Source organism: Suhomyces tanzawaensis (genome assembly GCF_001661415.1).
Source record: "Suhomyces tanzawaensis NRRL Y-17324 unplaced genomic scaffold CANTAscaffold_2, whole genome shotgun sequence".
NCBI lineage: Eukaryota > Fungi > Ascomycota > Pichiomycetes > Serinales > Debaryomycetaceae > Suhomyces > Suhomyces tanzawaensis.
This window is the reverse complement of record NW_017963637.1, coordinates 100442-121511: the sequence shown is the minus strand read 5'-3', so window position 1 is coordinate 121511 and position 21070 is coordinate 100442. Positions and strand designations below refer to the sequence as shown.

The 21070-nt window shown below is 46.7% G+C and overlaps 11 protein-coding genes across 11 annotated transcripts; 2 read left to right on the top strand and 9 right to left on the bottom strand.

The window, feature by feature from the left end:
• Positions 1-78: 78 nt before the first annotated feature.
• CANTADRAFT_47304 (glycosylphosphatidylinositol-alpha 1,4 mannosyltransferase I) lies at positions 79-1284 on the bottom strand (the record flags this gene model as incomplete). Its single annotated transcript, XM_020209446.1, has 1 exon — positions 79-1284. One exon carries the CDS (start codon positions 1282-1284, stop codon positions 79-81), a length of 1206 nt encoding a protein of 401 aa, XP_020065617.1.
• A 131-nt stretch (positions 1285-1415) lies between these two features.
• On the top strand, positions 1416-1982 carry CANTADRAFT_47580 (uncharacterized protein; the record flags this gene model as incomplete). The annotated part of the gene is made up of 2 exons (XM_020209476.1): positions 1416-1739; positions 1806-1982. The coding sequence occupies 2 exons, from the start codon at positions 1416-1418 to the stop codon at positions 1980-1982; spliced, it is 501 nt and encodes a 166-aa protein (XP_020065616.1).
• A 150-nt stretch (positions 1983-2132) lies between these two features.
• CANTADRAFT_4524 (uncharacterized protein) lies at positions 2133-3047 on the bottom strand (the record flags this gene model as incomplete). The annotated part of the gene is made up of 1 exon (XM_020209190.1): positions 2133-3047. The coding sequence occupies one exon, from the start codon at positions 3045-3047 to the stop codon at positions 2133-2135; it is 915 nt and encodes a 304-aa protein (XP_020065615.1).
• A 321-nt stretch (positions 3048-3368) lies between these two features.
• On the top strand, positions 3369-5560 carry TFG1 (transcription factor IIF subunit). The gene has a single exon (XM_020206337.1). It carries the CDS (start codon positions 3715-3717, stop codon positions 5488-5490), a length of 1776 nt encoding a protein of 591 aa, XP_020065614.1. The 5' UTR covers positions 3369-3714; the 3' UTR covers positions 5491-5560.
• Positions 5561-5629: 69 nt separating this feature from the next.
• On the bottom strand, positions 5630-6715 carry HGH1 (Hgh1p; the record flags this gene model as incomplete). Its single annotated transcript, XM_020206514.1, has 1 exon — positions 5630-6715. One exon carries the CDS (start codon positions 6713-6715, stop codon positions 5630-5632), a length of 1086 nt encoding a protein of 361 aa, XP_020065613.1.
• Positions 6716-6905: 190 nt separating this feature from the next.
• On the bottom strand, positions 6906-8573 carry CANTADRAFT_47245 (uncharacterized protein; the record flags this gene model as incomplete). The annotated part of the gene is made up of 1 exon (XM_020209443.1): positions 6906-8573. One exon carries the CDS (start codon positions 8571-8573, stop codon positions 6906-6908), a length of 1668 nt encoding a protein of 555 aa, XP_020065612.1.
• A 724-nt stretch (positions 8574-9297) lies between these two features.
• CANTADRAFT_151160 (uncharacterized protein) lies at positions 9298-10235 on the bottom strand. Its single transcript, XM_020206338.1, has one exon. The coding sequence runs from the start codon at positions 10110-10112 to the stop codon at positions 9384-9386; it is 729 nt and encodes a 242-aa protein (XP_020065611.1). The 5' UTR covers positions 10113-10235; the 3' UTR covers positions 9298-9383.
• Positions 10236-12132: 1897 nt separating this feature from the next.
• On the bottom strand, positions 12133-13923 carry PDC12 (Pdc12p; the record flags this gene model as incomplete). The annotated part of the gene is made up of 1 exon (XM_020206513.1): positions 12133-13923. The coding sequence occupies one exon, from the start codon at positions 13921-13923 to the stop codon at positions 12133-12135; it is 1791 nt and encodes a 596-aa protein (XP_020065610.1).
• A 1381-nt stretch (positions 13924-15304) lies between these two features.
• On the bottom strand, positions 15305-16510 carry CANTADRAFT_4518 (uncharacterized protein; the record flags this gene model as incomplete). Its single annotated transcript, XM_020209183.1, has 1 exon — positions 15305-16510. The coding sequence occupies one exon, from the start codon at positions 16508-16510 to the stop codon at positions 15305-15307; it is 1206 nt and encodes a 401-aa protein (XP_020065609.1).
• Positions 16511-16739: 229 nt separating this feature from the next.
• Positions 16740-18071, bottom strand: ERG8 (phosphomevalonate kinase; the record flags this gene model as incomplete). The annotated part of the gene is made up of 1 exon (XM_020211449.1): positions 16740-18071. One exon carries the CDS (start codon positions 18069-18071, stop codon positions 16740-16742), a length of 1332 nt encoding a protein of 443 aa, XP_020065608.1.
• A 970-nt stretch (positions 18072-19041) lies between these two features.
• Positions 19042-20493, bottom strand: ECM14 (putative metallocarboxypeptidase; the record flags this gene model as incomplete). Its single annotated transcript, XM_020210822.1, has 2 exons — positions 19042-20009; positions 20055-20493. 2 exons carry the CDS (start codon positions 20491-20493, stop codon positions 19042-19044), a joined length of 1407 nt encoding a protein of 468 aa, XP_020065607.1.
• Between the last annotated feature and the right edge of the window lie 577 nt (positions 20494-21070).

Here is a 21070-nt window from a genome sequence, read left to right as displayed (position 1 = left end):
GGTATAGTGAAAAAATCATCACATCGGATTCGCATGATATCGTGTCACGTGACCTATATTTTTATTGGGACTATATATCTAGCTCAAATCTTGAAAGAACTGGGCTAACAACCAGCAGTTAACTAAAAAGAACCCAATTGATGCATAGAGAAGTTCAGAGAATGCATTAATCCCCAAAAATTCCAAATTGTAGGCGCAGCCCAACCAAGCAGCTTGTGAAATAACCCACGCCAACACCATTACCACTCCTCTCCACATATACTGTCTGGTTAAGTACCGGGAACGGGAAAGATAGTGGGGCAAAAAGATTAAAAACCATAAGAAATACTGTGAGGTCATAACTTTATTGAACGTGACAAATGCAAATGTTTGAAGAAACAAACTTGATATTAAATCTCTGTCTGCGAAAACAAGGGGAATGAGCACTGCTGACAACATGATTTGGGGTATGAATGCAAAGTTTTCTATGTTTTGAGTATTTTCCGTCAAGGCAGACTTATAGTAAAGGGCAATATTGTAGATGGAAAAGTTGTGTCTGTGGTCAAGTCTTGTCAAATGGTAGAGGTATGAATGGTACATGAACTCAAAATCATAAATTTTGTACATTAGCCAGTTCAATGCACTCACACTGAGACAAGTGACAATCAAGTACTTGAGGTTTGTGACGTTGATCCATCTGATAACAGGCAAATTAATGATATGAGCCCCATTTGCAAGGTAATACATGATACTGGACAAGTATATGATCGGATATATCTTGAAATGAATAGACAATCCCAATAAAAGTGCAGATGTTGTGATAGACTTCTTGACTATTAAAAAGTACAACGACGCCATGATCATCACGGTAAGAACACTCTCTGACGATCCTCTGGTGCTGATGGTAATAACCATAGGGTTCAAGAGCCACAACGACGATAATATGGACACCCTGTTCGAACTCAATGGAGCTCCTTTGATATGGATGTTTTGTAACAATCTGGTAATGATCCATCCAGTGATTAAATCACACACCATGAACAACACCTTCCCGAAATGGTACCAGACTCCGCCCCATGCATTTGGAATCAACATCCATGACAATAGAGGGGTGTATCTGTAAGTTTCTCTTTTGTAGGGGCTCAATCCGTAGTACACATATTTTGAGGCATCTGAAAACACCAAGTAGTCTATGTCTGTATACTTGACTGGTAAGTATTCATCTTGATAAAGACCATAGAAAAAGAATACCACTCTAAGCAACACTGCAAGAGCGAAAACTGTCTTGGTGTTGAGCGTAAGCATCTTCATGGAAACAGGCTCTGGAAGAGAGGGTGGGACAGTTGTTGACTGCGACACTGGGCGACATCCACTGGCGATTAGCGCGACATCGTCCCCAGATATTACCATTCAAACCGGTTATTCTTCATATCAAAATGAGCAACCCACAGGAACAAATCTATATTGAGTACCTCAACTACGATTGGGATTCGTTCTCGGAGTTCCAGGAGGGGTTGAACCAGATTTTGGACGGGTACTTGGAAAACTTGAAGGAGCAAGATCCTTCGGTGCGATCCATCCCACCGTTGGACAAGCAGCAGTTGATTGACCAGGCTAAGTCGTTCTTCTACTGCTCCCATACTGACAACATCTTGAATCTCGATGACTACCAGCAATGGAAGTTGGTTAACGGCGATAAGTACGCTAAGAATAAGAAAATCACCGAAGTGAGAGACGAGGACGAGACCAAACCCAAGGAGGTACAGTCGACCCCGACCCACAATCAAGAGCCAATAGAGCCCAGCATCCCATCTGCCCAGGCAGAGCTGACCCAGGCTGCAACTACGGAAGATCCACCTTACTCGTCCAATTACCAGGACTTGGTGGAATTAATCGTGTCAGGCAAACCCGTGCCTGGTATCAAGGACATCCCAGATACAGTTTTGACAGAAAAGAGTTCTGTTTCGGAGGCCAAGCAGAGAACAAAACCTTGGGAGAAATAGAATGGGTGGATCCGTATTATGGCATCATTCAGTCCTAGAGTGATTGCCGGAAGGCCTCTACTATGGTGGTGGTGCTAATTTGGTACCAGCTTGGAAAATGGAGGCTACATTGAAGGTTAAAATATGCTAGCTTCGCTAGTCTGTGTTCTATTAATGCATGAATCTCATGGCAGCCTCAAACGCAGCCAAGGCTGCGGCATTGGCTGGGAAGGATCTCAAGATGGAAGGACCAAAACCCTTGGTGAATCCACCCAAGCCCTTGACCCTGTAGATATACTTGACAGCATCTATCCACCTTGGAAACTTCTTTTGGGACCTGATAGGACTGTCTGTCATGATCGTTTGTTTCACGACATCCGCAGGGTATGCAAATATCCAGAAGACTGTGGCGGACAATCCCCCGGACCAGAAGTTGGCGGCGGGTTTGGATAACTGTGTGTTTTGTGCAAACCAGTTGTTGAAGATCTCGTATGAGCCCCACCAAAACACAAAATTTAACCGGAAAATCATAGTCGAGCACAACCCACTGTAGATTCCCCTGATGCCTGACGTCTTGTACAACTTGGTGGCCACGTCCAATGGACCATTGTATAACTTGGTCTTCGCATCATATTGCACCTGTAGTCTGGCCTTGAACTGCTCTATCGGGGCAGCCACGAATGATACCGTCAACCCTGACCCCAATCCGGCCAAGCAGTGTCCTGTCAAAGTCAAATCTTGGTTGTTGTACACATTTTCCTTCAAGAACCTCCTGTAGGTGTGAAGCGATCCCAACATCACTGAATCCATGAGAACCCACCCCACCAACGGAGGAGTGAACCCCTTATAAAAGCCTCGGAAACCCTCGTTCCTGAACGTCTGCATCACACAATCCACGGGTCCCTTGAACCTGCCAACGTCTGCTGTTTGAAGTCTGACCTTGATGGTGTCAAACGGATGTCCAACCACGTTTTTCATCACCCCAGAACAAGTCCCGGCAATGAAGCCAAGGTACCTTGGGGGAGGGTTTGTGGCGGTTTTCTGTGAGAGGAGTTCGTCCCGCTTGTCTTCTACCACTAAGGACATGCTGGTTGTGAAAGAAAGTAGTCTCGAACCGGTTGATCTGGGCCACCAACTAAGTAATGTATGGCGACCGGAACCGGCGCGCATTCGGGCAATGAGTCAAAACCGGATGCCCGTGAGATCGGTTTCGGTTACGCACAAACTGGGCGACTCTGCGGGTGAAGGTGGAAGATCTGGGGCTGTGATAGTACCATTACGGATTTGGCATCTCAGCAGTGGTGGACGGAGAAAGGTAGAGGAACAGCTAATTTATTAGGCTAGTAGAGAAAAGGATAACGCGTATGCCTATTGTAAAGAATGGAATACCAGTATAGAAATCGATTACTATTATTTATTCTTCTTGACCTGGCTCAGATGACTATTTAGCATGATATCCTCCGGAAATTGAGTTTCCCCATACTCTTTTTAAGCTGGATTTTACAAAGATTTGGAAAATAATGTCACAAATACGAAAATATTTCATAAGTCACGAAAACGTAATCGCTGTCAAAGGTTGAGCTATGGGGTGAATCACTGTACATGTACACTGTGTAATAGCAAACAGAAACAGGCAGGGCTCCACCCCCCTGGTGAATTGTCGTACGACATTTCCTCCACCATAGTCTCCGCAAGTCACGTGCGCACATATTACATATCGCGATGTTGAACTTTCATCACTCCTTACCTCACCATGAGTCTGTCGCCAGCTAAGAAGGAAATCAAGGTCAAGTCTGAGGCGGAGACAACTCCGTTGACGTCGCAGTCTTCCTCAAATAGCACACCCAAACCCTCTTCCTCGTCGGATGGGTGGCAAGACATCCCTTTGAAGTCCTGTACCAAAGAAGAGGTCAGTGATATTCGGTATCACATCATGAAATTCCAGAGCACAAGAGACGTTGATGTGGTGGAGGACTTCACCAAACCTGTCAGGTTGCATAGAAAGGATCCCCGTAATATCCAGTTTCAATTGACCAGGCAAGAGATCGATAGAAGAAAGAAGCAACTTGCGATTGACAAGGCCAACGGAGTGGTCCACGAACCAACCGAGGAAGAGCTCATTGCAGAGGACGAGGCAGCTATTGCCAGGGGAGAGGAGCCAAGAAGGTATCCCAGAGCAGACATGTCGCAAGTAGCTCCAGACGGAGGTGCCAGAAGATCCAAGAAGAACATCTTCAAGAAGAAGACCAGACAAATTAGTTTGGTGGACGATGCCAAAAGAAAGTTGAGATACGAAGAATACTACCCATGGGTTATAGAAGACTATGACGGTAGCAACGTCTTTGTCGGAAACTATGAAGCTGGAGCTTCTGATACTCAGCATGTCTTATTTGTTTTTGACAAGGATGGCTTCAAGATGGTCCCAGCAGAAAAAGTCTATAAGTTCACACCCAGAAACAAGTATGCGACCTTGACCTTGGAAGAAGCCGAAGCCAAGATGGAGAAGAACTCTTCCGTTCCAAGATGGTTGATGAAACACATGGAAGAAAAATCCATAGCTGATAATACCCAGGATTCCAGATTTAGAGGAAGTGCCCCTGGTAATGGTATTGTGGCTCCTGCAAGCACAAACAATAGTAGGAGATTGCGTACTGTGCTTGGAGGGGGCTCCAACGACAGAGACTCGGACCATGATGACTTAGATTTCGATGAAGAGTTTGCCGATGATGAAGAAGCACCAATTATGGACGGAGATGAAGAAGAAAATAAATTATCTGAAAGAAGAGTCAAGAAGGAAATGTTGAAGGCAGCACATTTCGATGGCCAGTCAGACGCAGAAATTGATGATGAGTTAGACGACTTGTTTGAAACAGAAAAGAGTAGAAAGGTCGACAAAGAAGGTAAGAAGTTGCGGAAGGTTTTGAACAAGACCGAAGGTGGTGTTTATGACAGTGAAGATGATGATCAATTGAATCCATACTTATCCAAATCCGATTTGGAAAGTGATGATGAAAGTGACGATGAGCCTACAGTAAAGCAGGAAGACGCAGAAGGAGTTTCTAAGGAATCTGACACCAAAAAGTCTGGTAGATCACTTATTGCCCAAAATGTTGGGGACGGATTTGTCGTCATTAAGGCTCCAGCAGAATTCTTGAATACATTCCCGAAGGGTAATTGGATTCCAAATGGTCGTAAGAGACCAGCTCCAGTTCTCGCTTCCCCCAAGAAGAAGGCTAAAGTGGATGGAGATAAATCACCCAAGAAAATTAAGAGTGAAACCGAAAGATCAATTTCCCCCACTCCAATTATCAGCCTGTCGGTTGATTTGGATTCTTCAGGTCCAGATGGCGTTTTGGTGACAATCAAGGAAGTATTGAACATGGTGAAGAACAATCCATTGACTACCAAAGAGTTGTTATTGAGTTTGAAGACTAGGGTCAATGCTCATAGGGACAACAAACAACGTATTATCAGTATTGTCAAGCAAAATCTCAAATTGGTGGATGGAAAATTGGTGTTAAAGGAATAGAGGCATGAAACTGAAAACATTCTACATGGTATAAATCCGTATTCATGGATGTTCTATGTCATTCCAATCTATATTCACCTATAGTACATAAGGAAGGGTACTTTTGTGGTACATCTTCCCAACATTTGTTGCCAATTCATTAAACAATTTCAACAACCTTTTCATCGTCACTGTCGCTATCCGTATCCACATCTGCATCTTCAGGAGCTTCGTCTCTCTGTAACATTTGCACCAATCTGTCAATCAACTCAGCGACTTCCTCATTATCGGTGGCTTTATGCAATTCTTTGATGATTGCATACACAGCCTTTTCTCTTAAGTATTCTCTTCCAGGTCTGGTAGTACACAATAACAATAAACTCTCCAAATGAATACATATAATTGCATCAAGAGGATCTCTCTTTTTATCGGAAGGTAATAATTGTAATTCATCTGGCAAGTTGAACATATCGTCTTCATCAATTTCCTCTGGACCCGCAATTGGTAATAAAATGTAAGGCAAAAGATTAATCTTTTCATCTTCCAAAAGTTTCATGTGGGAGTTGGTATCAAACAACGAGTTCTTGATGGTAGAAGACACACCTTCTCTTCTAATCTTGTTGTCGTATTTTTCAGTGAAGACCAATAATTTAGATAATGGAACAACCTCATCGTATTCTTGATTGGTGATAAAGTAAGTTCTACCTTCCAAGAATCTGGACAAGTCGGCGAAGAAGTATGCCAAATAGTCGAAGTCAGCGTATTTGTTTAACGATCTATCAAAGCCCTTGACAAAAAGATCCATTAAACAATCAATGGCCTTGGTAGACTTGAAAACCTTGCTGTTCACTTCATCATGCTTGACTTTCATATCGAGAATCTTGTTGATACCATCATTTTTGGCCAAGTTAGTCAACAAAATTGTCATCAAGTCCGCATTGGAGTTTTGAATATTGACAATTTGTTGGACCAAATAGGTCATGAATTCATCGTCGTCAAGAAGAAGCTTTCTGATGAGTAAACTGTCACACAAATTGACCAAGATTGTCAAGGATTGGTTGACCATTGTCTTTCCCTTATCTCTGACCAACCTCTTCAAATCCTTAATGGGCTCATAGTTATTGTGGTTGAAAATCAGCTGTTGAGGGCCTTGAGAATAGCCAACAAGGTTGTCCAAGGAAATTTGGACGACGGCAGGTTGTGGGGAGTGGAGGAACTCCACAAGCTCTTCGAGTTCGGTAGGCATGGTTGCTTACTTGAGTATCTAAAATTTTTCAGATCTATAGTATGCCTCACGTGACAGCACTATTGCGATGAGTGACATCACACGAAGGCATAGTTGCGAAAAAGCAGAGCGGATGCAAAGACGATTAATACACAAACACTAACAGACGGTGGTTGAATAAATTGTTACGGCATATAAGCTATCTATACGATCAGTGCCCAAACTTGCTATCTTCTATCTTATCGACGACTTGCAAGTAGTAATAGTAGAATGCAACAATACCAAGGTGACCATCGAAATTGAGTCTCTCGTTAACCGAGTGGATGTTGGAATTTGGTGTGGGAAGTCCCGGCTGGTAGCGGTATATGCTTCTGGTCAAGTCCCAGTACGACTTGGTGTCAGTATTGCCGGTGGACAAGAATGGAGCCAATACAAACGTGGAATTTTCGTTGGGCAAGAGCAACTCCTCATACAAGTACCTCAAAGAACCACCAAAAACGCTCCAGAGTTCATCGTTGATGGGAGTGATTGGCGCAGGCTCCAAAGTTTGGGGCAAAGTAAAGTCAAAGTGCCCCTTTTCAGTGGGTTTCACCACCTCTTGGCCCTCGAAAACAACCCCGAGGTCAAACTTTTTGGCAATCTTCTGAACTTGGTCAAGCAACTTGGAAGAGGTCGAATCAACCGATTCCTCCACAGCAATTCTACTGTTAATCAAGACTTCCGCGTATTCGGGCAAGGCATTGGATTTCACACCACCTTGGATTATATCCACTGCTTGGGAGGTGGTGATCAAATACTTATCACCTGGATTTTTGGTCCAATATTCGATGACCTTCTTGTTTGCATTCTGATCGAAGTGGGCCTTCAAGATGTTTTTCTTCAATGTTTTATCAACGCTCTTGGAGTGCTCTGCTACACACTGAAGGGTATTCAACACAGGATTAGCATTAGTGAGAATACTCTCAAATTGGACAGCTTCAATCTCGTTGATTAACTGAGCCAAAATCCCAATGGAAGTATGTTCAGGTGGAATTGAAGAGTGGCCACCAGGGGTGTACAACCCGATAACGGCATTCAATGCACCCTTTTCAGCAGTAGCTGGAAGAATAAATTTAAGCCCCTCAAACTCCTTGTACCCGGAGCTGCCTTCATCAATGATTTGCAAGAACGAGTCGGGCCCATATCTAGCCTCAAGATGCTTGCTAATATACCCTGCACCCTTTCCTTGAGACTCCTCATCATATCCAAAGCCCAAGATAATGGTTCTCTCTGGCACAAACTTTCCTTCTTCAAGCAACAACTCTACAGTCTCCAACAACCCAGTCAATAGGTTTTTGCAATCTGAGACCCCACGGCCGTACAAGAACTTGCCGTCCTCGCCCCCTTCGTAGGGAGGGAATTTCCAGTCACCGACAGTGGCCTCTTGAACAGGAACAACGTCCTGGTGGGCCGTCAACAAAATGGGTTTCTTGTCTGAAGAACCCTGCCAGGTGTAGACCAAGCCAAACTTGTTGACTTTTTCTAGTTTCAAATGCTTGTGCAGCAAAGGGAAGGTTTTTTCTAAGTACTGGTGCAACTTCTCGAATTGTTCCCATACTGGCTCGAGCTTGTACAACTCGTCCAAAGAGTCGGTGGTGCCGGGATCGACCATCTCATCAAAGGACTCGGATGGAATCCGGATTGCTCCCAACAACTTTTGTTTCGACTTTTCCCGGAAGCTTTTGTCGTGGAGAATGGTGTCAATTGTGTCTGTCCCATAGATATACTCGTGGGGATCGAGTTTCTGAACTAATGGACACAAGGAGTCTGGGTTCTGGGGCTTTTGGTAGAGGTAGCTATCAAGGCCAGTGGCGTAGCCAATGCGGGTGGTAACAGCCATGAATGATAGGACTGAAAGAACTGCGAGCCATCTAAACCGCAGGGAGCGGTGTCTGGGCTGTTGGCCCTCATAGGTCTCTTCCAATGGAAGCTTTTCGTACTCAGGGTTCATGGAGAAGGGGATTGAATTAGGAGGTTTTGGTTGCGCGGAATTGTCAGACCCTTTAAAGTGGTGGATTTGCGCCGCGCAACCAGAAGGACCAGACACGAGGTAAGGGTTGACGATAAGACCAGCCAGGGCTGCTGGCAGAACGAAAAGGATGGCAACGCTTCAGGCCAGGCCAATTGACCATTATGGAGCCACAATAGACCAGGATCACCGAAAATGGTGTGCGCATGTCAACATCTGCTTGAATATGACATAATTGAATGGTAAATTCTACTTCGACTCTACTAAATCCAAGCAATGTTCGTTCACATGGTAGAATCTTCTTAATCTATACTCTCTTGCAAGTGCCGAATACCATTGGATCGCTCTGTATACTCCAGAAAGTATTGTACTTGGATATTTCATTGGAAACATTTCGGGCCCATCCGCCAATAATCCGAAAAATTCTTACTAGAACCATTTTGCCAGATCTTCACAGATGGTATGCTCCTGGGAAAGCTGCATGCTGTTGCCGAATCCTACCAGGCTAGGCAGTTTTACCCTTATCAGTCTAGTATAGCTCGGTGCGTTATCACGCATCGCTGGGTTCATTGACGTAGCGAAGACATCGCCAAGAAATGAAGCATTCATACGCAGTTTTACGACAGCACGTCAATGTGGCCTAGTAGGATGGATCTAAACGTTCATTATTGATTATCTACTCTAGAATTGGCTGAAGAAGCAGACTTGGTCGGCCAAGGTCTTCTCCTTGGCGTAACGCACAGCCTGCTTGGTCATATCTCCTCTGACAGCGTAACCGTGTTCGACACCGGAATACACGGTGGATTCGTATCTGACACCGTTCTTGGTCAAGATCTCTTCGGTCTTGTGTCTCAAGTCGGTTGGGTAGATGTAGTCGTTTTCAGAGGAGGAGATGATAAGTGGCTTGGCAATGGCTTCAACATCGTCGACAGTCACGTAACTTGGGTGGGCAATGGCACCAGCGTCAAGAATACCGTCGGCACCCAAGTTGACGATGGTGTACTTGGCACCGTAACAGTGACCAATGGAACCAAAGAACTTTGGAGAGTATTCCTTCTTGACATCAGCCAAGAACTTGTCAGCAATTGGTCTGGTGATTTCTGGGGTGTGTTGAGGGAGCCATGCCTTGAGCTTGGCGGCAAAGTCGCCACCCTCAATGAATGGGTCTCCGTTGAAGATATCAGGCATCAAGACATGGTAGTTGTTCTTGGCCAATTGGTCGGCCACCAATTGGTTGTTGTTGAACTTGTGGCCAAAGATGTCGGTGAGGATGACTATGATTCTGTCGTTTCCGTTGGCTTCACCAGTTTGGTAGGTGTCGACTCCGAATAAGGTCTTGAAAGTACCGACTGGGGTACCTTCGTGGAAGTTAGCTTGTGCGCAACAAGGGCCAGGAGGGTTGGAAGCCATTTTGTGTGAAGTGTGATGGAGAAGAACTTGATGGAAATATGGGCGCTTTTATACTACACATGGGTTGCGCTTCATAACCAGCACCTGATTCGACGGGGTAGCGAGACAAAAGATCTGCAGAGATACCTCACAAAAGCTACTTTAATTTCCATCTGGGGCTGCAGAATGGATGCACCCTCGCTAGCGGGATTTTGTTGTCAAGTTTCCGTTTCGATTCCCAGGTACCATTGGGAGACAATCATCCCATCAATTATCGTGGGAGCTGTATGGTGATTGTCTTGGCCGAGTTCTCTGCTGTGAAGCGGCCTGCTGAAAGTGTGAAGTATCGCTGGAGAATGATTTTTGGCGGCAAGAGGCGGGTGCGAACGGACAACAGACTCGAGGAATTTCATTAGTATACGGATCATGACACCTGCGTGGGCATGTTGAGGTGGAGCTAAACATACTTCTGGAAGGGATCCCCCAAAGCGAGCGCAACGGTACTAGTTGTGGTCGAAAGTGTTCTATTCGCTTCCTCAGTTTCGCAGCCATTCATGAATTTACTTGTAGATCTACGGGGAATAGTGCAACGGGGTTTCCGAGAATGCAACTAGTTGGCGCAGAATATACCGCAAAGTTACAACCAGCATTATCATTCACAAAATAACGATGACATCGCATTACCCAATTTGCCTAAAAGTGATTCGAGAGCAATACTCCAATACTCGGTATCACATTCTCTATGATGATATAATCGTATTATCCGACACACTTTAACGATTTACTACCAGAGAGCCCAACAGGAGTACCATCTGTGTATTTGCACAGGACCCGTAATCCATTAAAAGTGGTGAGTATGTACTTACAAATCACTTGCTGCTATGTCATGCAGCATCGCCGTCTGCAATATTCATTCTTTGGAGCAAAATAAGGTTTTTGACAACTCAAAGACAGCCAAATCTTCGAAATTGAATTTAGAAAAGTAGCTTCGTCCCATCAAATTGCATAACTGGGTAGGAAACATTGACCTACGCAAATAGCAATGATTAATTGTAAATATCGGTATTGAAGCTCCTGATATTGCAGGGAGCGCAATGCAAGTACCGCCCAAGCACCCGGGAGTGCTAGCGAGTATACATAGCCGAATGTATCGACGGCTTTAACCCGGCAATCCCCACTTCTTGCCGCATTCCATGAGACGGCGTTAGACGGAAGGCGGCAATTATTACGCAATGCCGAGCAAAGAATTTTCGGAGAACGTTCTGGTAGATTTGTTGGGTATGAACCAAATGATAAAGAGTGAACCGCTCGAAGAGAGAGACTAGGAAAACATTCTAAAAGGAAGTAAGTGTCGAAGAAGGTGCGGATATGTCAACAACCGTTGGAGGGCGGGCTTTAAATGGAGTGCGGATTTTGAACAATATTGGTACACAAAACTGATGAAACATATGCTTACTAATTGGGCGCACGGGGAACAAATATCCACATAACAGGGGTTTTGATCTAGGGGTGGGATGGGGCTCTTTTTGACAGGTCTTGTAGGTGCAGGTTGGGCCGATTTTGCACCATATGATTCCCAACATTAAGGACTTTTGCTGTGGTCCAAAAATCCCCGAGATTTATTGCTTCCATATCTTGAGCACTTAGAATAAAGCATTGGGGAAGATTACTATTAGCAACCTGAACTGTATCTGCTAAAAACGTAGGAGTAGATGATGTCAGAACTTTCCCCTGATTGATACCGAACTCACTTTTCACGATAACGAGCACCCACAAATTGTAAGCAGTGGATACGTGGGTGAATAGGTTGCTGAATAAGTTCTTGAATTCAAAATGAACTCGAATGGCAGTAGGCGTACAACTTTCGCTTTCAATTAGTAATATGCAATTTTACAACAAGCGTTGCCAGTAATTGCAGTCTATAGCGCTTGATAGAACTTGCTCTAAGTCTAGTGGGCATATTTACTATCGTGCATTTGCTAGTTGGTCACATCATAATTATTTGCATTTCTATTAATTGTAGTCTTATATTCGTAACAGCTCAGCTTTCGGAGTTGGTCTTGGAGGTGATTTCGGCCTGCTTAACAAGGTTTTGAGGGGCGTCCATTCTAGGCAACATCACCTCAATCATCCTAATCTTGGAGTTCTTGCCGAATTCAGGGTCCTTAAGCAACTTTTCAGTTTCACCCACAGTGGACACTCTCACGGCATCGAAGTCCTTGGCGTTGAACGCCGTCATTAAGGCCAAGTTGTTCCAAGGTTGAATATCATTGTAGCCAGCATTTTCACCGTGGATCAATCTTTCGATGGTGTAACCGTCATTGTTCAACACAAAGATGTAGGGAGTGGTTCCATTCCGAATCATGGTGGAGATTTCTTGCACAGTCAACTGCAATGAACCGTCACCTACAAAGAGAATGACTCTCTTCTTTGGGTCGACTTCCTGAGCCGCCATCACCGCACCCAAAGCGGCCCCAACCGAATAACCGATACTTCCGTAAAGCACTTGCGAGATTCCGATGGTGTTATTGGGGAATCTGGACTGGACAATACCAAAGGCCGAGGTTCCGGTCTCGGTGATGATAATGTCACCTTCGCGGAACCAGGACGAAACTCTGGTCCACAACCATTCCTGGGTGAGCTTGGTCTCGTGGGTAACTGGCGTGTTGGCCAACTTGATCTTGGGAACTGGGTGAGGCTTGTAGTGGGAAGCAGCAGCCTGAACCACCTTGTTCAATCCCTGTAAGGCTTCCTTCATCTGGACACCAGGGAAGTTGGCCTGCCTAATCTTGGTGTAGTCGGAATGGAATTCCACAATATTTCTGGTCTTGTAGGAGTACGAGAAAGAGCCGGTGTTGAAGTCGGACAACAACCCTCCAACCGACAAGATCAAGTCGGCACTCTCGACTGCCTCCCTGACCTCGGGCTTGGACAAGGTACCCACGTAGACCCCTCCAAATCTGGATGCAGAGTTGGAGCCTGCGTTCAATTTCGCAGCCACTTTGGAGATCAACGATGGATCGTTTTCCAACAACTCGCCATCAACTCCACCCTCGTCAATACCTCCCTTACCCATAGGGGTGGTGAAGACGGGGAACTGGGTCTTTTCCACTAACTCCTTGACCTCCTTCTTGCAATGGTGTCTGGAGGCACAGGCATCGACCAAAATGACGGGATTCGAAGCCTTTTGGATCAATGACACCACGGTGTCAATGACCTCTTCTTGGGCCTCAGTATCGTTTTGCGGAAGCTTCAAGTCGATGGGAGTATCCAACAAGCTGGCAGGCACAGTGAGGTCCACCAAGTTGGCAGGTAATCCAACGTAGACCGGTCTCTGTTTGACCCAGGCCTCTCTGATGCACCTGTCGATCTCAGCGGGGGCAGCAGCGATGTCCCTGATGAATGAAGTTGTTTCCGAGATCTGTTCCGACATACGGTGATACACCGTGAAATCGCCATTGCCCAAGGTGTGGTGCAACAACAACTGCTTGTTCTGCGAGGAGGTGGAGGGTACTCCGACGACATGGAGCACACCGACGTGCTCAGCGTAGGAGCCAGCAATGCCGTTCAATGCCGATAATTCACCCACTCCGAAGGTGGTGACCAAACACGACAAGCCTTTGACCCGCGAGTAACCGTCAGCTGCATAGGAGGCATTGAGCTCGTTGGCGTTTCCAGCCCATCTCATGGAGCCCTTTCCGTGCGCAGCCTCGACTTCGTAGATCTTGTCCAACAACGACAAGTTGAAGTCGCCAGGCAATCCGAAGATGGTTTGCACCTTCAATTGGTACAATCTTTCAAAGAGGTATTTACCCAAAGTGATTTCAGACATGGGAGAATGTGATGGAGAGTGAATGGACCAGGCGGAGGCACTGCTATTTATACCCGTGGAGCACCACTCCGGCCAAGGCGACCCCTCCCCCTGTCATTGGGACCATCATCTGATGAATGTGGGATCAGGTGACAAGGGTTCCGGTGTGCGTCGATCGGAGTACACTGGCCCTGGGGGGTGATGAATTCCGTGCATTTTATGGAAAGTCAGAGAGGATCAGGGAGAGGAAGGAAGTGAAAAAAGAGGGTTGTAGTGATAGTGGTGGAAGTTGAGCTAGTAGTAGTAGCAGCAGCAGCAGCAGCAGCAGCAGCAGCAGTGGTAGTATTGCTTCTGCTACTGGAGGCCTGGCAATTAGGGGCTGGGCTTTTCCGCAAATCTGGTGCGTCTGGTGCGCCCCGGGGATAAGTGCACCACATCTGACCACCGGGGGCGGAGAACTACGGAGCAAGTGGTATAAGGATCTATGATCTATGGAGGAGGTGTAGGACCAGGCGGTTCCGGGAGAACCAGGACGGTGGTTGGAGGGAAGATTTTCCGAAGATATTCCGAGAATCTCCATCAGTGCAGGCGACTTTTTCCGTGACGTGGGCTGATTGGAGTGACAGATGACGAGCGATGTACCTGCAGTCAGTTTGAACTGCATTGCTGGTGAATGTCGTATGCACGTGTAGTTCTAGAGCAAGCTCTAAGACAGTTCTACGAATTATGGTCGTTTCAATCTCGTTAAATAATAGTATCGTTCAGAGTTCTCTAAAGTAATTAGTTCATCTCAGCATCAAGCGGATGTTTTAATCTGTTCATCTCAGTCAATCTGCTAAGTTAGCAGAATTGATCTTCATCCAAGATGATGTGCATCATCTTTCTCTACGACATCACGCTAGCAGAGATGAAAAGTAGCCAACCAAGTAAGTTTGGTGGCCGTGTCTAAGGCACCGTTAGTCCTGGCCGACAACAGCGCTTCAGACGCATCGAGTCTATAGATTCTAGAGACAGTTCAGCTCTAAATCAATTGATCCATCCATAGTAACCGTTCTTGCCTTAGAGACACTTAATAGAGTGCTGTTGGCCACATCCGGCTTTTCATATCATGATTATATTTTGGCAGACCGCCTCAAAATCCAATAAAAGCAGAATAGAAGGTTGTGTATCCAAATACGGCTTTTATCAAGTGGTGCATGTTTGACTATCATTTGTAATACCATACCAGTCAGTAGTCATTAACCAAGGCCACATACCACCTGTCAGCTATAGCTTCTTGTCGTCCTCGGGCATACCACAGCAAATTGTCCTAGGTAAAGGTGATTTATGCAGTTGGTGTGACGAAATTGCCAAAACACATTCCAATTCGATAGTCAATAAAGTGACAATTCGTAATCTGTCGCTAATCGATAAACGAGTCGTCATCTTGCCTTGGAAGCGACTCCATGCTGATGGCAGCCTTGCTGGCAGCCTTGCCTTTGCGGTGCCCCGGAAGCTTACCGTAATAGGTGCTCACTAATGGAAGGAGCCCGTGGTCGTAGTTCAAGAGGACCATGACTTCGAACACGAGGGTGGTGAATAGCAACGCCAAGGTGATCGCTCCAAAAGTGATCATGGACTTTCTTCCTGGGAAGTACGCTCCCGGTTTCACTGCCACATCGTAGGCAGAGGTATACTTGGTGTACAACCGGATCATCTTGAACAAGACGTAGGCAATTCCGCCTCCAAAAGCGACCACTGTAACACACGTCAAGGACTTGATCTCACGGGTGGCCGCAATGTCAGCCACGAGCAAGATGAGCACCGTCAATGGAAGCACCACCACCGTGAGGATAAACTCGGTGGATGAACGGTTGTTGACCATGATGACGATGAACTGCACGGTGAAGCCAAGGAAGAAGAAGAAATCAAAGATTAGCAAGCACCTGTGCAATTGGAACACGGTGTACATGCGCCTGATTGAGAAATCAGCTCCGATCTTCTTGAAGCGGACCCACTTGACCTGTTTACGGAGACCCCAAAGCATAGCCAGCTGGGCCAACAACGTGACTCCCAAGATGACGATGGTGGTAATGTTGGTGGCTGCAGTGGCACGGTGCCACCCAGTTCCGGCCGAAATGGCGTTGGTGACTTCCTCATACTGGATACCTGTGTACACCAACATGCACGCGTAAAACAAGCACAACATGGCCAACAAGATCATGTTCTTGGTGCGGAGCCCTACTACCGTCAACAAGAGCTGGTACACTGCAGCAAAGATGAAAAGTGCCAAGTAGATGGAGATTTCTGCAAACCGCTGCTGGGACTTGATGGCCTTCTTGTGTACGTTGATAGCAACATACACGTAGATCTCACACCCCAAGATGAGCATGGCCAGCACCACCGAGGTGCCTAGAAACACTCGCGAGCCCACCTTGTACCTCCTGGAGTCGCCGTTGTCGGCAGTGTCGTCGTAGACGAGGGCATCCAGGTCGTTGTAGTGCAGGGCAGTTGGTCCAGCCAGCTGGACAGGCGAGTCCACATGGGCGAAATTGTAGTAGTCCTCCTCCTGGAACGAATCCTTGGAGGTGTCGAACGGCTTTGCGAGCTCGTTCTGGCGGGAAAACATCGTGGTTTGGTGAATTGGCCTCGAGCTCGGTATAAGTAGCGATGACAGGTCGTGCGAGTTCGGATCGTCAGTCGTCAGTCAGTGCGGATGAGGCAGTGGTTGAATGATCGAGCTAATAATAGAGAACGGTACAGCAGTATACTGGCAGTGGTGCATCCAAATTTACTCTGGTACAATCGCCGGTGCAATTGCATCTATTTGATTTGTCTATAGTGGTGGGATTTGCTATCTAATCCAAGCCCTGGTAGTCCTCGCTCCTTTCCTGCACCAACCCGCTCTTCTGCTCGTGTAGATCGAGCCAGGCCACTCTGGAAAACCGAGCATCGGTGCTGGTGCACTCCACAATGGACTCAATGCTGGAATCGATCACCAACAAACTGATGGCGTCATAGCCTCCTGCTCCTGGCACAACTCCGCCAAGACAGCCTCTAAGCGTCCCACAGTCATTCAAAAGCTTGGTCTGTGGAATCGGCTCAATCTCAGCCCCACACGCGCGGGTCATTTTTCGCAAGTTGGACCTGATTCTGGAGATAGCGTCGGTAACAGCCAAGAATGGCGCGAGCGTGGTCTTCAATGCAGGCTGAAGGCCTAGATACAACTCCACGCTGGCAATCGACTTGTTGTGCAAGTAGTTAATGGCTGCCATGTACTCGTGCTCGTTGGCTGAGTGGTGGTGGTGGAGGGCGGCCAACGAGTCCATCAAGTCCTGGTTGGCCTGGTTGAGCGCGGTGTAAATGGCCAAGCTCTCCTGGGGCTGGTCTGCACGCCATTGCAACACTTTCGACACCAACTTGGGGGTCTCTGAGCCCCCCTGGATGTCTCCCATGAGGATTCTGACGTGGGGCGGAAGTGTGCAGGGAGCGTGGTTGAAATTCCAGTCTGAATCAATCAAGTGGGTCAATCCGTCGCGGTTTCCGCCCACAGCCAGACTGATGAGGCTGGGCTCGAATCTTCGGTACATGATGGACCCGTAGACGGCTGCAGCCACGTCGAAGCCTGACCCGATCTTCTTCTGGGCAATGCAATGGGCGATCTGGGCCGTGTTGTGGATCACGTTCTGGGAGAAGTCGCCAAAGTGCCCCAATAACGCAGCACACACCACCGACACCAACCCTGCTGACAGCCCCAAACCCGTCTTGGGGACCTCATGGATGGCTTGCTGGTGGTATAAGAACCGTTTGTGCTTGTTAGCAGATTCCACTGCTGTGGTATTCTCCTGGGAATGGAATCCTGGGTCCGAGTAGATCGTCACCACGATGTTGAACTTGGATGACGGCTGGACGTATCCCAACACAGTGGAGACCGTGGCAGCCAAGAATGGGTTGCTAGCACTCGCAGCCTCGATGGTGCTGTGGTCAGTACCAATATCATACACCCATTCGCCTTGGAACTGAGGTGATTTGACGGTGATCTGGCTGTGGTCAGACGATGGCCCATTTTGGACGACAGCGTGCATTCTGGCTGACAAGGCAGTCACATAGGAGTTGTAGAGGGGGTCGAGGACCAAGTAGCCTCCGGCAATAAGCGCTTTGCCGGGGGCACTGTATGCTTTGACGGACATGGTGGTGGACACTGCAAAAGACGTTTACTGCAAATGTCGATGGAGGTGTGGTCACGTGTGTGGTAAATGTCGCGTCTTGCACCCAGTTTATACCGTGTAAGGTATCAACTTTATAGCACCCTTTTAATGTGAAAGGTCCTATAATGCATCCTATACGTTTGTTCAGGTCTCATCTTGTTGATCCTATAGAATTCATCAAAGCTCTGCCACAATTTATACACTAATATCTAGTGCAAACTTAATTTTTATCTATGGTTTTATCTGTTTCGAGCCAAGAGTCAATTCAATGCCTCTGGCTATTCCGTAGCTAGTACGATCTTCTGCTGGTTCGGGTACTGCGTGAAACGGTCTACGGAATACTTAAGTACGAACAAAGGAAATATTTAGAGGCGATATTACTCAACACAACTAATGTCTTATATGTAAGCGGAGCTAAGTTGATTCTACATGGAACTGAAAAGTAGCGTATCCACTTGTTAGATGTGCGATTTTACTTGAAATGCTGTGTATATGCGTAGCGGATGCCAGTATGTGACACTGATTTGTGACATTGATCCGAAAACAACTTAATGATCCTTCAACCAAATTATTGGGGAACAAAAAAAGATTTAATAACGGATGTACATGGATCAATGTCCAAGGATCTTTCCCCAGAAGCAATAATTCATGTTGGGGGTAAGTACTATATAGATAAAATTAACGAGAAATCAACCAAATATTGGAGTGAAAGCAGGGATAATCAGATTAGAAACTGCTCTATGAATACCCTGTGAATCGCGGTGAAATATTGGTGCACAAGTGTGCCATCAATGTTTTAATAGAACGGACTAAATATCCTTTTTTCTCGGTGTTCGATTTTCTTGCCCTTAATGCTCTACTCAACCATACATAAGTCACCAACTTATCTCAGCTAGCTATGTCCTCATCCTCTCGTTTCTACATCTTCCATATCCTCTCTGAACTTGTATTGCTAGTCGTCTCCCAAAATAAAAATACAGAAGTACTTGATTCCAGCGAAAATCTCCTTGCCCACCGGCTCAATATACTTACCTGGCAACAAGAAGCCATGGCTTCCGCTGTCTCTCAACTTCAATTGGTAGGCACGGTAAGCCTTGTTGTGGTACATGAAGTCCAAGCTGCTTCCCGCACCAAGGTCAGGAATCAAGTCAGCATCCTTGTCCACGCAAGCAGGCATCACATTGTAGTTCTTGCCAGACTCTTGCCTAATGGTCTTAGAAATACCGTAGGCCAACTCAATCAAGTTCTCTTCGTCCCGGGGTTGGTTGGCACACGAGTAGGCGTATGGATACAACACTTCCTGCGAGTACGAGTGCAAATCGATAAAGCCGTAGATGTTGTGGTTCTCGTTTGTGGCGTTCAAATACTCGTCCCACACCTTGGACTCGAGGGCCTCGAACGGCTTCTCGCCGCTGTACTCCTCACCACATTCCCAGTCCGAAGAACGGGTCCAGTGGAAGTCGAACGAGTGGTCGATGTCAATTCCTAAACAGTTTGGATTAACGGTCTCTTGGCGGTTTTTTCTCCAGAGCCGGTCAGAAGACCAGGTATACTCGTACCCGTCGGGGTTGAACACAGGGATGAACAAGAAGTCCAACCTGGAGAGGATGGAGGAGTCAGGGTTGGCGCTGTAGTATTGCAACAACTCGTAGATGGAGTACAACACCGACGAGACAGAAATCCACTCCCTGGCATGTATTCCTCCTGTGATCACCACCGTGCGCTTGTCGCTGTGGTCAGGATCTGCCTCGGTGGAGAAGTGGACCACCTGCAATGGTCTATTTTCGTGGGTGTATCCGATGGTCTCGAGCTTGATCTGGTTTGGGAAGGTCTCTTGGAGGATGTTCAACCACGCGTTGATAGTTTCCAACGGTCTGTATTCCTTGAAGAAGAGCTCTGAGAATACGTTCATGCGGGTGGCTTCGAGCACATCTTCGGTGGCCTGGTATTGATCGGTGCCTCGACGGTTCAACTTGCTGCTAGCCCAGTGCTGGGGGTATGTCTCGTATACCTTCTGGGCCAAATCATCAATAATTACCTCGTACTTCATGTTGGGGAACTGGTGGGCCATATCCTGTAAGGTGTCTGGGTGTAACTGCACATCCATCGTTTGAAGGACGTTGTTCTTGCCCCATTTCTTGAACTTGAAAATGCTGCGGCCCATCAATGCCTTTTTGAGCTGATGGTCGTTCGAGTAGTCCAACCTGGCTACTATTTCGCCGGAATACTGGCCCAAGTCTATTGGTAGCTCGTGGGAGCTCAAGGACGAGTAGTGAGGGCACAGGGCCTGCTGGAGCGAGAATACGTTTTGGAGCGCCAGGAGCGAGTGGGGGAGCTTGAGGCCAAGGGCCGACTGGGAAGCCCCCAATATCACGCCTGCTAGCCAGAGCTTGTGGAGCAACATTGTACAGATGGGTGGTGGTTTTCTCCACTATCAGCTTGGCGATGATAAACTGGAGGTCACGTGCCGCTCGATCTCCCACACTTGGCTGGCGGATGGGCAAAATGGGCCAGGCGATCATTTGGAACAGATAAGCCAGTGCGAACTCCAGCGGGGTCTGCAACCAGAACTGGAAGGAATAGAGAATACGAAAGAGCGATACAGTACAGTTTTTCTATTAGTGTTAATATTCTAGAATGGGCTGGTTCAAGCAGGATCTCCAGGAATTCTGAGGAATCTAGTAGGTTAAGGCCCCGCTGAGAAGATTATTATTTCTCTTGGTAAGAAAAGTCTAGAGTAGAGATTTCTGGATTTCAGTGTGGTTTTCTGTTTTCTTGGTATTAGAAAATTGTACTGAGTCGTGACAGTCTATGGTTTACATTGGCACTGTCAACTGTTATCGTAGTCTCACGGCTAAAGTCTTTGTGACCGGATTCTGTAGTTGTTATTGGTACTGTAAACTATTTTGTTGGGATCGTAGAGGTGTACCATGAGATTCTCTGCTATCATTGGCACTATCGCAGTCGAAATCCAGAAAGTC

Bases quoted from the DNA above. Each gene is read 5' to 3' on its own strand.
- TFG1 (XM_020206337.1), top strand. From the start codon at position 3,715: ATGAGTCTGTCGCCAGCTAAGAAGGAAATCAAGGTCAAGTCTGAGGCG.
- CANTADRAFT_151160 (XM_020206338.1), bottom strand. From the start codon at position 10,112: ATGGCTTCCAACCCTCCTGGCCCTTGTTGCGCACAAGCTAACTTCCAC.